Source organism: Microcebus murinus, chromosome 10, assembly GCF_040939455.1.
Source record: "Microcebus murinus isolate Inina chromosome 10, M.murinus_Inina_mat1.0, whole genome shotgun sequence".
Taxonomy (NCBI): domain Eukaryota; kingdom Metazoa; phylum Chordata; class Mammalia; order Primates; family Cheirogaleidae; genus Microcebus; species Microcebus murinus.
The window spans coordinates 73,983,788-74,004,605 of NC_134113.1; the positions used below are offsets into that span (position 1 = coordinate 73,983,788).

Below are 20,818 nucleotides of genomic sequence, written 5' to 3' on the forward strand. Positions count from 1 at the left end.
CCTGGCACTACACTGACGGGGAGTACCTTGTAAGTACTGTTAAACTTTAAGTGGTGAATGCTGAGTACTCTCCCTTGTTACTTTCAGTCAGCTATGTCATTTGAGTAATATCTGTAGGGTTGAGGAACAGCCAGTGCTGCTGAAGAGGCTAATACTGGAAGTGCCAGCTTGGGTTGCCAAATGCCCCACCAGTATCACCACCACCAGTAACAACCAGGATCCAAGAGGAGTCCTGCTTGATACCAGCTTTCTTCATTTCGTGACCACATGTGATGGTATTATCTCTTTAAAAAATGAGTCTGTCATGAATTCTGAAGAAAATTCCTAGAGGTGAAGTGAGGTTGTCTAAGCCCCACAAAAATGGCAACAGAATTTTCTTTTATCTCCTCATTCTGCCTTGTTTTTAGTGTCTCTGTGTAATATGATATGCTTTTGTATCTTGTTTATCATGCATGTTTGATCATATATTAGCACTGAGTGTTGAGGACCTACATCTTCAGATTCAGAGACCAAGAGAAAAGAAAAAAGAAAGAATATGTGTGTGTGTGTTGCAGTGAGGATATTTCTTATTCTGAATGCTTACAATCATCAGAGAAAAGGGTTTGTTGCAATATTTATTGCAGCCAGGATGCAGCATTCTGAACATAAAAAAAAATTGAAGGAAGAAATGGTGGTTCACAGTAACAAAGACTTCAGTGACTCACTGTAGAGCCTATCCCTCAGGCTTGCCGTCCCTGCCTGATCCTCCTTTCCCCGAGAAAGGAAATCATTTAGGAAGATAAATTCAGTCCCTTCTGGGTATTGTATTGACTTTTACACAGAATACTAATTTACACATAAATATAATACTCAATCAAAGTTTGGCCACAGTTTTTTTTGTATGGCCACACAATTTTTGAAGTCTTTCAAATTTTGAGGATTGTTAATGTAGTATGGCTTGTCTTCTTTAATGCCAAAGAAAGTAAGATTTCATATTTTCTATATGTTGTCTAGTGCAACTTGAAAAATAATTCAGTAGATTAAAGTTGTGGCAGGCCGGGCGCTGTGGCTCACGCCTGTAATCCTAGCTCTTGGGAGGCCGAGGCGGGCGGATTGCTCAAGGTCAGGAGTTCAAAACCAGCCTGAGCAAGAGCGAGACCCCGTCTCTACTATAAATTGAAAGAAATTAATTGGCCAATTGATATATATATAAAAAAAAAAAATTAGCCGGGCATGGTGGCGCATGCCTGTAGTCCCAGCTACCCGGGAGGCTGAGGCAGAAGGATCACTCGAGCCCAGGAGTTTGAGGTTGCTGTGAGCTAGGTTGACGCCACGGCACTCACTCTAGCCTGGGCAACAAAGCGAGACTCTGTCTCAAAAAAAAAAAAAAAAAGTTGTGGCAGATACTTAAACTATAGAACAATTATTTTGAATAAAAACTCGAATATTCAGCCTGTTTTATTATTACTTTTATTTTCTTGAGGGTCAGGAATAAACCAGTGTCTATTAGCAGGTATCTCTGAGTCTGCAACAAGGACATAATAAAGCCTGAACAAGTGAATAAGTATTAAATGCTTTATCTTACGATGTTGTCCATGTGCTTGTGTTGTAATCATAATTCTGATGCAAGAATAAATTCATGATTCAGATGGAACCTTTTAAGGTTTAATCAGCATAAGTTGTATATTACCCATTGTTTCCTCTAAGTATAAAAGAACTCTATTGTGTGCCCAGTACTGTTAACTCTTTAGTTCTTTTCTAGTTCTGGGTTATCCATAGGATCTGCATCTTTGCTGTTGCCACTGTTTTTTAGGCATATTCAAAACATGAGTGAGATCAAGACTGATGTCGGAAGAGCTCGGGCATGGATAAGATTATCTCTAGAAAAGAAGCTCTTGTCCCAACATCTCAAACAGTTGCTCTCTAACCAACCACTCACCAAGTAAGATATTGCCTTTTGATACGTTTCTGTTTCCATGACCTATGTGCTTGCAAACCAAATTGCAGAAGCTGACAAACTGGCTTCTTCACCATGAAGTGCTGATTCCTGTGCACATGCATTCTTTTCTAACAGGCATGTGCTTCAGAAACTCTGTCTTGACATAATATGTGCTCATTTCTGGGAGGACACAACAAATTTCATAGCCAGAGGCCAGATTGCTCTACTATACTCAGATAAAAAAAAAATAGTCCACACAAGTTGACAGTAACATCCAAAAGATAAGGCGAACTTACATAAACCTTATCTCATATTGTAAAAATCACAACAAAACCTCAAGTAGCATAGTAAAAAAGAAGTGGGATGGGGCGTCCACAGTAAAGCACTGCTTCTGAGAGTCTTGCCAATACTTATATCCACTAGTTTAGAGCCAGAAAACCAATCACATGCATGTCAATTAATTGTTAACTTTTTTGGTAGTTTCTCATTACTCAGTCAAGAAATCCTTTTGGATGAAATACATTGCCCTTATATGTACAGTAATGCTAATTTGAAGGCTAAGGACTTTGAGTTCTCAGGAGCAAAGGTATGCAGAGAATTCAACAAAGACCTCAAGCATGACAGTTTATTAGAATCCCCTCATGGTAACTCAGTGCTTTTTGTAGTTTTTCATTTGTACATAATCACCTTTGAATTTCTTATTCCTGGAGCATTTCAGAATGAGTGTTAGTGTCCAAAGAGTGGATTTTTTAAGGAATGCAATATGACATACAGCCTGTGAACCTGATCTTGTTCTCTTAAAACTGACTTTTTTCACCCCAGTTATAAAAGTCACTCATGCCATTGTGACCGAAGTACAAAGAAGAAAATGATAATCATTTATAATCCTCTCTAAAGAAGAATACTAGGCATTTTGTGTTTTCTTCTATACTTTCTTCTATTCATGTTCTCTTAGTTAAGATTATACTATATCTGTAATTCAGTACCCTTTTTTATAGCTGAACAATGTATCATACATTTGACTTCACTATAAGAGTTTAAACTCTGAAGTCTCAATGCCTGTCTTCAAATACTGCCTTTACTATTAATATTTACCATTTGAATGGCTTTGGACAAGATAATTACCTTCTCTGTATTTCTGTTTTCCCCATCTATAAAATGATGATGTTAATAGACTTAGCTCATAGAGTAGTCATGAACCTTAAATATATTAATAATTATAAGACACTTGGAAAAGTGTTTAAATGTAAGTGCTTAATAAAATCTTTGCTCCCATTTCATATTGCATCTTTAGAACTGAGTCCTGAAAGTTAAACTAATGAGTCAAGGGGTATGACTGGTGTAAAATTGTTACCAGGCTGGGTGCTAGCCTGTAATTACAGCACTTTGGGAGGCTGAGGCAGGAGGATCACTTGAGGCCAGGAGTTTGAGACCAGCCTAGCCAATACAGTGAGACCCTGTCTCTACAAAAAATAAAAGTAAATTATCTGGATGTGGTGGTGCACACCTGTAGTCCCAGCTACTCAGGAGGCTGAGGCAGGAGGATCACTTGAGCCCAGTAGTTCAAAACTGCAGCGAGCTATAATCATTCCACTGCACTGCAACCTGGGCAACAGTGAGACCCTCTCTCTAAAAAAAAAAAAAAAAAAAAAAAATTGTTACCAATAATGCTTTCCTGAACTTTTCAGTCCCCAGTTGTGAGAATGGCTATTCATGGCCTCTTTGTCAACATTGGTCATCACTTTAGTTTGATAGATAAAATAGATTCATAGGGATAGAATTTCTCTAACTACTATAATAGTTAGGTTAAAAATGCTTTTGAGGCCAGGCGAGGTGGCGCACACCTCTAATCCTAGCACTCTGGGAGGCCGTCACGAGAGGATTGCTTGAGCTCAGGAATTTGAGACCAGCCTGAGCAAGAGCGAGACCCCACCTCTACAAAAAATAGAAAAATTAGCCGGGCATGGTGGCACATGGATGTAGTCCCACCTATTCTGGAGGCTGAGGCAGGAGGATCGCTTGAGCCCAGGATTTCGAGGTTTAAGTGAGCTATGATGATTGCTTACTGCACTCTAGCTGGGGTGACAGTGAGACTATGTCTCAAAAAAAAAAAGTTTTTGAATTATCAATTTTTGTAAGATTAAATTTTCTACTCATTGTTTCTCTAAAAGAGTTTATTTTTAAACAAGACATAAAAAAAATTTCAAATACAAAAAAAGACATAATGAGAAATATACTACTGTCTTGTGTTTGTTTTTCCCTTTCCTAGGAAGCTTTATAAGCGTTATGCTTTTCTACGTTGTGAAGAAGAAAGAGAACAATTTCTTTACCATCTTCTTTCCCTCAATGCTGTGGACTATTTCTGCTTCACCAGTGTGTTCACTACTATCAGTAAGTCTAGAGAATTAACTGTTAAGTGAAGAGTTACTGAGGTGACTAATAGAATAAAAGCATTTGTATTTTTAAAAGTGAGGCCGGGCACGGTGGCTCACGCCTGTAATCCTAGCACTCTGGGAGGCCGAGGCGGACAGATAGCTCGAGGTCAGGAGTTCATAACCAGCCTGAGCAAGAGCAAGACCCCGTCTCTACTATAAATAGAAAGAAATTAATTGGCCAACTAATATATATAGAAAAAATTAGCCGGGCATGGTGGCGCATGCCTGTAGTCCCAGCTACTCGGGAGGCTGAGGCAGGAGGATCGCTTGAGCCCAGAAGTTTGCGGTTGCTGTGAGCTAGGCTGATGCCACAGCACTCATTCTAGCCTGGGCAACAAACCAAGACTCTGTCTCAAAAAAAAAAAAGTGAGATACACTGTAGTACAGGTGGGCGCTGTGACGCACCCCCAGATCTCCATTTAGGAATGAAGGCTATTCCCCAGCTGCTGGGAGTGCTGCCAGAAGCCCTCGATTGTCAGTCTGTGGGGAGAACCTCACTGAAGAGGACTGCCTTACCAGAGGTGATCCCTTGTGCCAGGGCCAGCCAGCATCCTGTGACTGAACAAAGGGCTGTTCCAGGGCTCCCCAAAGGGTCAGCTGAGAACTTCACTGAGACTGCATCACAGCTCAACATTTCCCACAACCAGTCCTGCTTTCATCCTCACATGTTATCCTAGGGGCAGTATTGTGCATGCTGATATCTGACTCAGAGTCTGTTTGCTAAGAAACCCAGTCTGTAATGGAAAATGTTACCTATCATAGATGTTAAAAGGAATATTTTATTAAATGTTCTAATATCTTAACTGAAACACATAAATTCAAAGAGTCAGTGTATGATAATAATAAACTTATATAAGTGGACATCATTGAACTTTGGGAGAAAATGCTGATTGGAGATGTATTTTTTTATAGAAAGCTGAATTCTAGCATTTATTCCATCTACCATTACTAATTCTTATTTGCAGTGGGTCCTCTTCCTTACTTTGAAAAATTTTACTTATATCAGTTAAAATTATGTTCAGCTACAAGTATCAGAAAATTGAAAACCAGTAGTTTAAACAGCATAGTGTTTTCATTTTCTTACATAATAAGAAGTCTCAAGGTAGTCTGCAATGCCATCATAGACCCAGGCCTGTCCCTTTCCTCCTAGGCATCCTTATGTGTGCTAATCACATCATGGTCTCAAGATGGCTGTTCTCAAGCCATCTTCTAGCAGGAAGAAGTTCTGAAGGAATGCCAAGGAGGAAGGGGCAGAATCTACTAGAAAAACATAATCTTTCAAAACATCCCAGTAAACATCACTCACATTTCACTGGCCAGGACTGTGTAGGTTTTTGCTTTCCAGTCTCTGGTAGAAGTAGACAAGGAAGAAGGGAGTTAGAATGGGTATTGGGCCAACTTACAGTATCTGTCAAGCTACTAATAATTTATTAGGTTACTGCAGGCATAAGAATCTAAGATGTTATATATACTTTTAAAAGAGAAGAAATAGCAACAGAAGTTGTTAGGATTCCTAAGACCCTCCTTGTATTTGTAGCTTTCTCATCATCTGAGTAACTTTCAGTTTGAGGAATTCTTCATGAAAAGTTTGTTTGAATTTCATAATATTGCTTTTTTTATGTTCAAACTATGAAATCACTGTTGTGCATCCGTGGGCCCTTTGCAGGCACAGAACTGCTGACCCTAAACAGGCCCTTTTCTGCAGCTTTTCTAATCCTATCAATGCAAGAAATGAGAGAAGCCTCTGGCACCTAAAATAAAGTCTTAATGCTAACCTCTTCTGCTTTCGGTTTCAAAAACCATTTGATTCTGATGATTACTAAACCATGAAAGTATGGCCTTTCCTCTAACATTTTCCTTTCCTTCAGCCAAAATAAAAGGATAGAAAGGGAGGTTATTCACCTAACATAAAAAAAAGTCACTTTTGCAAAATCAGAGAAACCATTTATCCCATTCGTTTTACTACTCTAAGAGAACACTGAACCATGAGTTCATGTTGTGAGGCTATATCTGGGCACGTTGTCCAGTAAATGTTTTTCATCTTTTGTGTAGATCTTTCAAGGAGGGCTTCTGACACCCCCTCTTGTGACTGAATGAGCAGAAATCCCAAGGATACCAACAAAAAATATTGATTCTACCCTATTAAAAAAAAAAAAAGTATTGATTCTACCCTACTGTACCTTATCCAGTATGATTTCTTATTATGTAAGAAAAATGAAATTACTAAGCTGTTTAAACTACTAGTTTTCAAGTTTCTGATACTTGCAGCAGAACGCAGGTCCTAACTGATATAAGTAAATGTTTTTCATCTTACATGTAGATCTTTCAAGGAGGGCTTCTAACATCTCCTCTTGTGACCAAATGAGCAGAAATCTCATGGATACCAACAAAAAATATTGATTCTACTCTGTTCTAAATAAATAAATAAAGTATAGCTCTGATAGCCAAAATGTACTAATGTATTTAAACCAGCCACCTTTTTTTAAAAGAGAGAACAAAATGTTCAACTTTCTTGCCCAAAGGACAGTGATGGGACAGTGACACCTAGTGGTTTGCCTTTGAAAAAGCCTGAGAAGAAAAAGGTTTCACACAGATCTGTTTGCACATCTTGACTCTTTCCCTGGGGCCCTCTTAATAGCTTCCCAAGTTGTGGTTTGTAGACTTGATGGTATGTCCACAAATTGTTTATTATTCTTGGCATTGCAAATTGTGCTGTAAACCTGGGATGGGAAAGCTGTGAAGTGCAGCACGTTAGAGCAATGGTCCCAACCTTTTTAGCACTGGGGCGGTTGCATGGAAGACAGTTTTTCCACCATGAGGGAGGTGAGGAGGCAGAGCTCAGGTGGTGATGCAAGCGATGGTGGCTGCAAATACAGATGAAGTTTCCTAAGTTTCGTGGAAGACAACTTTTCCATAGGCGGGGTGGGGGAGCTCTGCAGCCTGGTCCTCGGGGCTTGGGGACTGCAGATTTAAAGCATTGCCCAAGAAAATGAGCAACAACATGATACTGTCCAAGAAGTCGTCCTCCCTTCTTTTCATATGAAACCACATCAGTATCAGTAATCATGTTCATTTGTACTTGATTTTGATACAAAATTAAATTTTTAAAATATTAAGCAATGGAAACACTGTATAGTATAGTTAATGTTCATGTCCTCAGGTATTCTGATGCCAATGCTTGAGATTGTTTATAAATTTAATGCTGATATATATGTCATAGGTACACGATGATGTATATGCTATGGAAACCACTACCACAAGTATTGGGACTTGTGGTTTATGAACCAGACCTGTTTCTAGACAGGAAGAGGTTACAATCTTATCTTTCTGTGTTAGTACATCTTACTAGATCATAAAAATCAAATTATTGGTGAAAACCAACAGTGTTCTTAATATATGTTTTATTATCAGGAGAATTTTATTGTAATTTTTCACTAATTTCTGTATTTTTCTTTTAGTGATTCCATATAGATCAGTGATTATCCCAATCAAAAAACTGAGCAATGCTATCATCACATCAAACCCTTGGATCTGTGTATCAGGAGAGCTAGGAGACACAGGAATAATGCAGATTCCCAAAAACCTCCTTGAAATGACTTTTGAGGTAGGCTCAGCTAATACTTTCCTCACTAGAAAGTGTCATATGTAGTTTTACAGAAGGATTCCAGTTTTTATTTTTCATTTTTCCTTGAATCAAATAAAAGAACACTCAAGCATGCAGGATCATTTTTGTGATTATATGCCTGAAGTTGTCTTAAGCAGCTTATACTAATTTGTTTTGTGTTTTCAGTGTTGCTGTTTTCATTGTTAAACTCTATTTTTCGCTTGTAATGATGTGCTTTGAGGCTTTACCCAGTCCTATCCCATGATTCCCAGAACCTAGCATAGAGCCTGCCAACCAGAGAACATTGAAATAAATGTTTTTCCCACAGTGGTTCTCCTCCCTCCTGTAAAATGCTCCCTGCCGGAACCTGGCCATCCTTTGGCAAAAGTACAAGAGAACTGATATCCATGCTTATGGATTTTAGGCCACATGGTGACATTTATAGGGTGATTCTATAAAAATGCCTCTCAGTATTATAGTCAGTTTTCAGGTCTTACCTGAAGAAATAGTTCCATGTGTTTGACCTCACATGCAGGTTGATCCTGGCATTCAGAAAGAAGACAAATACCTCCTCGTGTTTCAGGAGGAAAGTAGTACTAAACTGAGTGCTCCATTCTCATGTTCCCAAGAGCCTGTTTTGACTTTATCCATGCAGTGGACTCGCAGCCCTTTGTATATAAAAGATTAAAACCCTTCGCTTTTCTTCCCCTACGAATTATGGAACATAAACTACATTATATTGGCCAGGTGGCTCACACCTACAATCCTAGCACTCTGGGAGGCTCAGGAGTTCAAAACCAGCCTGAGCAAGAGTGAGACCCTCTCTCTACTAAAAATAGAAAAAATTAGCCAGGCATGGTGGCGCATGCCTACAGTCCCAGCTACTCGGGAGGCTGAGGCAGAAGGATCGCTTGAGTCCAGGAGTTTGAGGTTGCTGTGAGCTAGGCTGACACCATGGCACTCTGGCCTGGGCAACAGAGCCAGACTCTGCCTCAAACAAAACAAAACAATCTCTAAATCCCATCACTGCTTTTTCCAAGCTCTCTTTCTCACATCTGCCTACTTCTTTCTGTCTCTGCTACACAACTAATTAAAGGTGCCATCCCTCAGCTGGATCACTGTGATGCCTTACTGAGATACAAAAAAGTAAAGTACTTTAAGAACTCTGCCCGGTGCTGTGGCTCACGCCTGTAGTTGTAGCACTCTGGGAGGCTGAGGTGAGCGAATCATTTGAGCTCAGGAGTTTGAGACCAACTTGAACAAGAGCGAGACCCCCGTCTCTACTAAAAAAACAGAAAGAAATTAGCTGGACAGGCCGGGCTTGGTGGCTCACGCCTGTAATCCTAGCACTCTGGGAGGCTAAGGCGGGCGGGTCGTTCAAGGTCAGGAGTTCAAAACCAGCCTGAGCGAGACCCTGTCTCTACCAAAAATAGAAAGAAATTAATTGACCAACTAACAGATATAGAAAAATGAGCCGGGCATGGTGGCACATGCCTATAGACTCAGCTACTCGGGAGGCTGAGGCAGGAGAATGGCTTGAGCCCAGGAGTTTGAGGTTGCTGTAAGCTAGGCTGACGCCAGGGCACTCACTCTAGCCTGGGCAACAAAGCGAGATTGTGTCTCAAAAAAAAAAAAAAAAAGAAAAAAAAATTAGCTAGACAACTAATGTATGTTGTGTGTGTGTGTGTGTGTGTGTGTGTGTGTGTGTGTGTAAATATATTTATTATATATATCATATATATATATAATTAGCCAGGCATGGTGGCATATGCCTGTAGTCCTAGTTACTCAAGAGGCTGAGGCAGGAGGATTGCTTGAGCCCAGGAGTTTGAGGTTGTTGTGAGCTAGGCTGACGCCAGGGCACTCTAGCACTCTAGCCCGGGCAATAGAGTGAGACTCTGTCTCAAAAAAAAAAAAAGAAAGAAAGAACTCACAGCTCTGATGTTCCCATCCGGCACATAGTTAGTTAGAGTCTGTGATATTTTCATTATCAGATTTTAAAAGCCAGAATTTAATTAACATTCATTTTTACTATTCCTATTATCATTGCTTTATTTTGTACTTGTCCACAAAGGGCCAGTTAAGAACATTGATAACTATGCCTTTATTGCAATAGTTTCAAAAACTTCTAGTAGATAAGGTTTAAAGTCATTTCTGCCTTAGTATTTTATTAGAAACAGAAAAATATCAGTGTGTGATTTTTTTTTTTTTTTTTTTTTGAGACAGAGTCTTGCTTTCTTGCCTAGGCTAGAGTGAGTGCCGTGGTGTCAGCCTAGCTCACAGCAACCTCAAACTCCTGGGCTCAAGCCATCCTCCTGCCTCAGCCTCCTGAGTAGCTGGGACTACAGGCATGCGCCACCATGCCCGGCTGATTTTTTTTTTATATTATATATATTAGTTGGCCAATTAATTTCTTTCTATTTTTATGGTAGAGACGGGGTCTCGCTCAGGCTGGTTTTGAACTCCTGACCTTGAGCAATCCGCCCGCCTCAGCCTCCCAGAGTGCTAGGATTACAGGCGTGAGCCACCGCGCCCGGCTCTCAGTGTGTGATTTTATAAATCGATAGTTGTTTTACTGACCTCTCTGTAACTGAATCTAAATAGCATCCTTTTCCTACTTCTTGAAATTCCTCATCCTTCAAGGCACAAATCACAGTTTCACTGATGTTTCTGGGATTCCCAAGTAGATGTAACTGTTACTTCCCCAGCATTCTTCCAGCACTTATTTATATTTCTAGTCTAGCACTTGTACAGTCCACCTCATTTGGTAGTTAATGTCCATATGTCTCCTGTCTCATTATTTGGGAGCCCCCTGAGAGCGAGAAATACATGTAAATATGTTTTTCTAGTACATAGCTGAGTACATTTTGCAGGGTGGGTCTCTGTAGTTGTTAAATTAGATGGAACCAAAGTGCCCCTACTAAAGCTGAGAGGTAGCAGGATGGGATCGGTTACTGAATAACCTAAGGTCCTGTCCCCACAGTGCCAGAACTTGGGGAAGCTGACCACTGTTCAGATTGGTCACGATAACTCAGGACTGTTAGCCAAATGGCTAGTGGATTGTGTCATGGTCAGAAATGAAATCACAGGACATACATACAGGTAAGTAAATGGCCTTGGGAGCTCATAATTCTTTGTTTTGAGACTTTTCAGATAAGTAAATGTTTAAGGGTCCAGGCACCATGGCTCATGCCTATAATCCCAGCACTTTGGGAAGCTGAGGTAGGACAATCACTTGAGGCCAGTTCAAGACCAGCCTGGCAACATAGTGAGACCTTGTCTCTCCAAAAAAATAAAATAAGAAAAATTAGCAAGGCCAAGGATCCCTTGAGGTAAGGAGTCCAAGGCTACAGTGAGCTCTGATCACACCAACCTAGGTGACAGAGCAAGACTCTGTTTAAAAAAAAAGAAAAGGTTTAAGAAATTATTTTCTGGCCGGGCGCGGTGGCTCACGCCTGTAATCCTAGCTCTCTGGGAGGCCGAGGCGGGCGGATTGCTCAAGGTCAGGAGTTCAAAACCAGCCTGAGCAAGAGCGAGACCCCGTCTCTACTATTAATAGAAAGAAATTAATTGATATATATATATATAAAATTAGCCGGGCATGGTGGCACATGCCTGTAGTCCCAGCTACTTGGGAGGCTGAGGCAGAAGGATTACTTGAGCCCAGGAGTTTGAGGTTGCTGTGAGCTAGGCTGAAGTCATGGCACTCACTATAGCCTGGGCAACAAGTGCGACTCTGTCTCAAAAAAAAAGAAAAAAGAAAAAAAAAAGAAATTATTTTCTTTCTAAAGCTCTTCTGCCTTCTGAAGTTTAGTTTGGTTTTTTGGGGTTTATTTTGTTTTGTTTTTGTTTAAATAATACAAAATTGCCCCAAAAAATATTTTTTAAAAAAACAGATGGCCTTTGCTGCCAATGCTTAGTCCGTAAGTGTTGAAAAGATTGGTATAACTCTCAGGAGAAAAGAGAAAGGAAGCCTAAAATAATTTCAGTAAGATGGAAAGATCTTTTAGATTCTACTAGTTACAGCCAGCGTTACTCTATGAGAACATTCTCCTCTTTTTTCTGTGGTTTAACTCCTACATTAATATCTAGTTTGAAAATATTCTTTCAAACTAACCCGATAATTTTAATACAGATTAAGTATAAGAAAATACTAAAGAATTATGAAGGGAATGATAACGATTTGTGGCTATATAGGAGTGTCCTTATATTTTAGAGATTTGTAATGAAGTGTTTTTAGAGATAAAGTGTCCTAATTTAAAGTACTTCAACAAAAAATAAAAATGAAGCACATGACAAAATGTTAAGTGTCTAGGTGATAAGAAAGAATATGGGTGTCTAATATACTGTTCTCTGCTTTTCTATATTTTGAAATTTTTCATAAATGACCCACAGGCACTAAAATGATGGGCTTCCCCACGGTGCCATCGTTAAAAGTCTGATTGAAACTAGTAAAAACAAATTGGTGATTCGGAAGTTTTGTTCTGTCCTACCAGATTCCCATGTGGGAGATGGCTGGGGAAAGGCATTGACGACGGGAGCCTGGAGAGAATTCTTATTGGAGAACTGATGACGACAGCATCGGATGAGGACCTGGTAAAGCAGTGTAGGACTCCGCCGCAGCAGAAATCGCCCACTGTGGCCAGGAGATTGAGCATCACATCACTGACAGGAAAAACTACTAGTAAGTAGTTGACTTTTTTATTTTCCAGTGTGCCTCCAATGTTGCAGGCTTCATGTGACCATTTTACAGAAAACAGTTGCATTAATGAATTGTGGTAAGGAGATTTAAAAAAGAAGAAAGTTGAGGAAAATTAATTTAGGAGAAGGGACTTTAAAAAAGGAGTGGAAAAAAACAAACAAGGAAAAGGAGGGAGGGAGTAAAGGGGAAAAAATAAAGGTAAGACAGGCCGGGCGCGGTGGCTCACGCCTGTAATCCTAGCTCTCTGGGAGGCCGAGGCTGGCGGATTGCTCAAGGTCGGGAGTTTGAAACCAGCCTGAGCAAGAGCGAGACCCCGTCTCTACTATAAATAGAAAGAAACTAATTGGCCAACTAATATATATAGAAAAAATTAGCCGGGCATGGTGGCGCATGCCTGTGGTCCCAGCTACTTGGGAGGCTGAGACAGAAGGATCGCTTGAGCCCAGGAGTTTGAGGTTGCTGTGAGTGAGGCTGATGCCACGGCACTCACTCTAGTCTGGGCAACAAAGCGAGACTCTGTCTCAAAAAAAATAAAAATAAAGGTAAGACATTAACAGTCAAAAGCCTGAAGAGTTTAGATGTTAAAATCTAATTAAAAAAAAAAAAAATCCTGGCCGGGCGTGGTGGCTCACACCTGTAATCCTAGCTCTCTGGGAGGCCGAGGCGGGTGGATCGTTTGAGTTCAGGAGTTTGAAACCAACCTGAGCAAGACCCCGTCTCTACTATAAATACAAAGAAATTAATTGGCCAACTAATATACATAGAAAAAATTAGCCGGGCATGGTGGTGCATGCCTGTAGTCCCAGCTACCCGGGAGGCTGAGGCAGAAGGATCGCTTGAGCCCAGGAGACTGAGGTTGCTGTGAGCTAGGCTGATGCCATGGCACTCACTCTAGCCTGGGCAACAAAGTGAGACTCTGGCTCCAAAAAAAAAAAAAAAAAAAAATCCTGCATGCTATTTTAAGTAAGCTGTGGCAATATGAATAAATATTTTACCTGAAACTGAAAGGAGGAATAAAACAGTCATATATTACAATACTCCTAGATAGCTGTATCTGGCTTTGTGGTACCTCTTATTCTAAGAGATTAAAATTTCTTTCTATCTCTTCCCCCCAACTTTCTTCCTATAGGAATGATGAAACAAAATACTATAAAGGAGTGAGTTTTATGGATAGGATACTATGTTTGCGTGCCATCTTTAGTAGTACAATAAACTTCTAATTTATACTAATATGGACTTCAGTAGACTGAATAATGTCTCCCAAGAATATAAAATCCTAACCCCTAGGATCTGTAAATGTTGCCTTATTTGAAAAAAGGATCTTTGTAGTTGTGTTAAGGACCTCCAGATGCGGAGATCATCCAGGACTACCCAGGTGGGCCTAAATGCAGTCACGTGTATTCTTACCAGAGGGAGGCAGAGGAAAGTCAGACACTTACACAGAGGTAAAGGCAATGTAAAGACAGAGCCAGAATTGGAGTGATACATCCTCAAACCAAGGAATGCCAATAGCTGCCAAAAGCCAAACGAGTCAAGGAAGGGGTTCTTCCCTAGAGCCTCCAGAGAGCACAGCCCTGCTGACACCTTGATTTTTGCCCAGTGATACCGAATTCTGGCCTCTGGCCTCCAGAACTGTGAGAGAATGAATTTCTTTTGTTTTGGCCGGGTGTGGGAGCTCATGCTTGTAATCCTAGCACTCTGGGATCATGTGCTAACAAATGGACATGATGGTATACTAACTACTGGGATGATACAGTCTAAAAATCTGCCCTATTATTGTTCAAATTATTCCCTTGATTCATAATTCCTTTCTACATTCAGAAGTAAACTTCACACCACACACCCACTAGAATGTATAAAGTTAAAATGATTGATAATACCAATTATTGGTAAGGACATGGAGCAGCGGAAAGCTCATACATTGCTAGAGGGGATGCAAAATGAAAAACAAGTTTGTCATTTATAAAGATATATGTATACTTATCATACCCTTGGCCCAACAGTCTGAGTCCTAGATATTTACCCAAGAGGAATGAATATGTACGTCTACACAAAGACTTGTACACAGATGTTCATAGCAGCTTTATTCATAATAGCCACAAATGGAAACAACTGCAATATCCATCAACTGGTGACTGGATAAACAGATTGTGGTACATCTTACTCATTGGAATATGATTCAGCAATAGATAAAAATGAACTACTGTTACATCTAACAATATTAACGAATAACAAAAGCATTATGTTAAGTGAAAGAAACCAGAAACAAAAGACTGCATATTATATGATTGTATTAAATTGTAGAAAAGGCAATATAATAATAATAGACAGAATATCAGTGGTTGCTAGGAGATGGGAGCTGGAGAAGGGGATTGACTAAAATGCGGCATAGGGGAATTTGGGGGGATGAGGGAAATTTTCTGTATGATGATTGTGGTGGTGATTACGTGATTATACATTTGTCAAAGCTCATCAAATTGCATACTTAAAATTGATGACTTTTATTGTATGGTGAATTTTAATTATGCTGATTTAAAATTAAAAAGTAGATTTCAGCTAATTCATCTAAATTATTGCAATTTCTGAATCACTCCAGTTTCATAGGGTATTATTGTTTTGAGAGGCCTTTATAGCTCACGTTTTTTTGTTGTTGTTGTTGCTTTGAGACAGAGTCTCACTCTGTTGCCCGGGCTAGAGTGCCCTGGCATCTGCCTAGCTCACAGCAACCTCAAACTCCTGGACTCAAGCAATCCTTCTGCCTCAGCCTCCTGGGTAGCTGAGACTACCAATGCGCCACCATGCCTGGCTAATTTTTTCTATATATTTTTAGTTGGCCAATTAATTTCTTTTCTATTTTTAGTAGGTCTCACTCTTGCTCAGGCTGGTTTCAAACTCCTGACCTTGAGTGATCTGCCAACCTGGGCGTCCCAGAGTGCTGGGATTACAGGCATGAGCCACTGGGCCCAGCCTATAGCCCACATTTTTGGTTATATTTTCTTTTCTCACTGAATAAGCAGAAGATTGATTGATTGATTGATTGATTGATTGATTGATTGATTGATTGATTTTTGAGACAGTCTCACCCTGTCACCCTGGCTAAAGTGCCATGGCATTAGCATCACTCTCACAACAACCTCAAACTGCTGGGCTCAAGCAATCCTCCTGCCTCTGCCTCCCGAGTAGCTGGGACTAGAAGTGTGCACCACCATGCCCAGATAATTTCTTCTATTTTTAGTAGAGATGTGTGCACCACAGTGGCCCAGCCTACAAGCAGAAAATTTTAAATGACTGAAGACTCAGGGATGGGCCAAGCTTAGCAGTTCATGCCTGTAATCCTAGCACTCTGGGAGACATAAGGATTGCTTGAACCCAGGAGTTTGAGGTTGCTGTGAGCTAGGCGGATGCCATGGCACTCTAGCCCAGGCAACACAAGGAGACTCTTTCTCAAAAAAAAAAAAATTAGCTGGCAACTAAAAATAGAAAAAAATTACCCAGGCATGATGGCACACACCTGTAGTCCCAGTTACTAGAGAGGCTGAGGCAAGAGGATCGCTTGAGCCCAAGGAGTTTGAGGTTGCAATGAGCTGCAATGATGCCACTGCACTCTAGCCTGGACAACAGAGCGAGACTCTGTCTCCAAAAAAAAGTCCACCAAAATATATACTTTTTCTCTTGTTACTTCTTCTGATCCTAGAGGATAAAATGTTTACCACCTTTTTTATTTTTTAATCATTCTTGAGATTTGGTGGACAAAAGTGGATTAGGTCACATTTAAGCAGCCCACCAACCTGTCGCTCAGGACAGTGCCTAGATTAACAAATGCTGGCTAGAAGAAGAAAGCAGTGCTGAGATAGACTGACTAACCAGGAAGAGAGGGAGTTCTAGGCTTCAGGCTGGGTTGCCACAGAGTACCTGGCATCTTCCCTTCATTTTAAACACAACAGCAAAGCATCAGACCCCAGGTTAGCCAGTCATAGCTTCACAAGCCTTGTTCTATGGCCACTAAGCGGCTGGAGGTAGGTAACGTAAGGGAACATCTAAGGAGTGGTGTTGGGCCTCTTCCCAACCTCACTCCTCATATTGGGGTCTTGCTAGTACTTTATGACAAGTACCATGCCAGGTGATTGACACCTGTAGCTCATTCAGTTTTCCCAGTAAGGTGTGCATTTTCCCTGTTTTCAGCTGAGGAAACTCAAACACAGAGGAAGTTAAACATTGGCTAGAGTTACAGATTGCAAGTGGTAACGCTAGGATGTTGTGAATCTAGGGCTCTCGGATTCTTTTCCATCGTGCCAAGATCCCTCCCACTTGACCAAACTGGCCAGAAGCAAGTTTCACGGAGCTACTGGCAAAGCCAGCCTGCTCTGGTGATGTGTTTTCTGCCTTGGTAGACACAGTTGATATCCTCTGGTACATTGGTTTATTTGTCTCACATGAGAATGCAACCACTGTTCATTATTTTACAGAACCCAACGCTGGGCAGATCCAAGAAGGAATTGGAGAAGCTGTGAACAATATTGTGAAACATTTTCACAAACCTGAAAAAGAGGTATTACAGACTATAAAACCGAATTTTTAAAAATACTTTTATATGTAATACACAAGGCAGTATGAGGTGCTTTAACTTTCATTTGTGAGCTATTTCCTAGTGGCTGTAAAAACATGCTTCATGGCCGGGTGCGGGAGCTCACACCTGTAATCCTAGCACTCTAGGAGTTCGAGACCAGCCTGAGCAAGAGCGAGACCCCGTCTCTACTAACAATAGAAAGAAATCAATTGGCCAACTAAAAATATATAGAAAAAATTAGCCGGGCATGGTGGCACATGCCTGTAGTCCCAGTTACTTAGGAGGCTGAGGCAAAAGAATTGCTTGAGCCCAGGAGTTTGAGGTTGCTGTGAGCTAGGCAGATGCCACGGCACTCCAGCCTGGGCAACAGAATGAGACTCTGCCTCAAAAAAAAAAAAAAAATGTGTCATACAGCTCCCCTCAACACGTGCTTCTCTAGTGTTTTCTTAGACATAGATGCTGCAGATTTTTCATTGTCCCTGTGTGTTATGCTCCACAGAGAGGGAGCCTCACAGTGCTACTCTGTGGAGAAAATGGCCTGGTCGCAGCACTTGAGCAGGTTTTCCACCACGGGTTCAGATCCGCTCGCATCTTTCACAAGAATGTCTTCATCTGGGACTTCATAGGTAAATAATGCGGATGTATATTATTATATGATCATTGAAATGTTTCTTAGAAAACTCAAAGACCCATGATTTTGAGTGAATAAAGGTTAATGATAAGGGATCTGTTTTTAAAAATAAATATCAGGCCAGGTGCAGTCGCTCGTGCCTATAATCCTAACACTTTGAGAGGCCGAGGTGGGAGGATCACTTTGAGGCCAGGAGTTCAAGACCAACGTGAGATAAAGTATATCGAGATCCTGTTGCTACAAAAAACAGAAAAATATGCAGAGTATGGTAGCTTGTGCCTGTATTCACAGCTACTCAAGAGGCTGAGACAGGAGGATAGCTTGAAACCAGGAATTTGAGATTGCAGTGAGCTGTGATGATACCACTGCACTCTAGGCCAGGCAACAGAGCAAGACTCAAAAAAACAAAACAAATATTAAAAAATATATATCAAATAAGCACTATCTTTGTTTTTCATTCACTCAACAAATATTTATACTGTATACAATATTCCAAACAGTCTTCTAGATGCTCAAGATCAGTAAACAAAACAGACAGAAATCCCTATGGTTGACAAACCTATTTTCTGGTACAGGTGGGAGAACAAAAAATACATAAAAATATAATAAATATGTAATTCATATGATATATATGTTAGAAATGTGATCATTGATCTGGAAAAGAATAGAGCAGTGTAAAAAGAAATGGAGTGAGTGCTCTTTTAAGTGGGGTGGTTTTAGGCTCCACTGAATGTCAAGGTGACATTAAAGCACAGACCTTAAGGAGGTAAGGAAGTGAGCCATGTGGATATCTGGGAGAAGGGCACTCCAGTCCGAGAGAGCTGCCAGCGCCAAGGCCGCAAGGTGCAAGCATGCCTGGCCTCTTCATGGAACCACAGGAGACCAGTGTGACTGGAGCAGAGTGAGGGGGAGAGAGAATAGGAGATTGAGGGAAGGAGCGGTCTAGTGCCGGGGCCATGTTGTGTAGGACCTTCTAGGTCACTGAAAGGTCTTTGACCTTTATCCTGAATGAAATTATGAAGCCATTGAGCCTGAGGAATAATATGATACAATTTATTTTTTAAAAGATTTCTTTAGCTCTTATGTTGTTCAATTTAGTAACCATTAGCCACACATGGCTATTTAAAGTTAAATGTATTTAATTTAAATCAAATTTAGAATTCACTTCCTTAGTCAGAGTGGCCACATTTCAAGTGTTCAGTAGCTGCCTGTGGCTAGTGGCTACTAAATTGGACCTTGTAGCTAGAGAACATTTCCATCATCACAGAAAGCTCTATTTGTGCTTCTCTAGCCTGCTAAGCCTGTAATCTTTCTTTTGGTATGCAGCTCTTCTAGAATTCCCAGTTTCTTTAAAAAGGCAATTAATCATTTTGTGTTTTGTAAATAAGACCTAGATGAAGTGGTTGATTTTGTCTAACTCAAAATTTTTAGGCAAAGAAAAGAGAGTTGACAGAGCTAGGCCCCCAGGACTGATTTTTTTTTTCTTCTGGAATGCCTAGAATCTTACTGTTCTGCCTCTGTTATGTGTATACTTACAATTCTATTCCTCACCTTTACTTATTCAGGTGTTGCAAAGTGTTATCCAGTCATTCTATTAATATAACTAGAACACAGGGTGCCATCTCAGTGGCTAACATGTCATTGCTAGTTACTTCTAGAAGTTTCCATTCTTAATAGAAACTTCTATTTTTCTTTTCTTTTTTATCAATTTCCATTTCTTAAGGTATTTTGAAGAGAATAAACTTTCCAGCCTTCTGGAATGCAGTCTAAATTAGAAAATAAATTACTGGGAGCATATTGGTCTACCATGAAACATGGACTCTGGAATTCATTCTGAAATCAATGATAAACTAATGATTTTGGCTTCAGGACTAGCTATAATGAAAAGCATCGTTAGTGTTTGTAGAATAAATTAAGTGATGAATCTTTCTATATATGAAGTGTTGACATGTATTGTGATATGATTCTGGTTTCCTTTCCCAGAGAGAGCAGTGGCTTATTTTGAAACAACTGACCAGATTATAGACAATGAAGATGATGTCCTTATTCAGAAATCATCCTGCAAAACCTTCTGCCACTATGTAAATGCTATTAATACTGCACCCAGGAACATTGGGAAGGATGGCAAATTCCAGATTTTAGTTTGCCTCGGAACACGGTACAAAGCCAGTTTCTTACTTTCTCTATCTTTGTTACATGTTGAACAGGAATCCAAAAATGGTTATACCAGATTACACCCCTTGCAAAGTTCTCACTTGGGTTTCTTTCATTCTAAGTTTTATTAGACGACTACTACTTTTGGGGTGCTTATATGTGTTGGGCAGTCTTCTAAGTATTTTACCTATATTATCTCATTTAATATTCCCGTCACTTCACCACCACCACTACATGGGGTAGCAATTGCTTTCCCCATTTTATAGATGAGAAAATAGATAAGGTAATTTAGCAAACTTTCCCAAGGTCATATCCAGTCCCACTCCAGAGCCCAGCTCTCAGTCATTCCTCTGTACTGGCTCCAAAGGTAGATAGATAGGTAATAGGAAGGTTGGTAGATAATTAGACACACCAACATATGCACGTGCATGTATTTACTATGTAGACCTTGTATAGTGTATATATAGCACCATATTGCTTTAAATTTAATAACAATTAATAGATTCTTGCTATATAAATGTCACCTTCTATTTAAGACTATTTCCTACCCTTTTGTTTTTAAAAAAAGATACATAGGAGCTATAAAGTCCATTAATTTTAAAGTAGCTATCAGCATTGTAGAAAATGAAACACACAGACATTAGAAGTTGTTTTTTTTTTTAAGTTATCCATTTACTATTTGTTTTTTCCTAAACCTTGAGATCCCAAAACTGAGATTCAGGATGGCCTGGTTGGGGATGCGCAATAAAGATGTCTTAGGTACGCAGCAATAGATTACCAATGTCAGAGTCTGATCAGGAAACATTG

General features: G+C 40.1%; 1 protein-coding gene across 2 annotated transcripts in view; it reads left to right on the plus strand.

Annotated features, from left to right (window-relative positions):
• Window positions 1-20,818, plus strand: part of DENND5B (DENN domain containing 5B) — a 181,754-nt gene that overhangs the window by 155,176 nt on the left and 5,760 nt on the right. For both annotated transcript variants that reach the window (XM_076007508.1, XM_076007509.1), the window contains 8 exons: window positions 1,793-1,921; window positions 4,188-4,309; window positions 7,812-7,957; window positions 10,941-11,059; window positions 12,454-12,641; window positions 17,126-17,208; window positions 17,726-17,852; window positions 19,841-20,015. In XM_076007508.1, coding sequence (XP_075863623.1) covers window positions 1,793-1,921; window positions 4,188-4,309; window positions 7,812-7,957; window positions 10,941-11,059; window positions 12,454-12,641; window positions 17,126-17,208; window positions 17,726-17,852; window positions 19,841-20,015 — 1,089 coding nt within the window. The remainder of the gene's footprint in view (window positions 1-1,792; window positions 1,922-4,187; window positions 4,310-7,811; window positions 7,958-10,940; window positions 11,060-12,453; window positions 12,642-17,125; window positions 17,209-17,725; window positions 17,853-19,840; window positions 20,016-20,818) is intronic.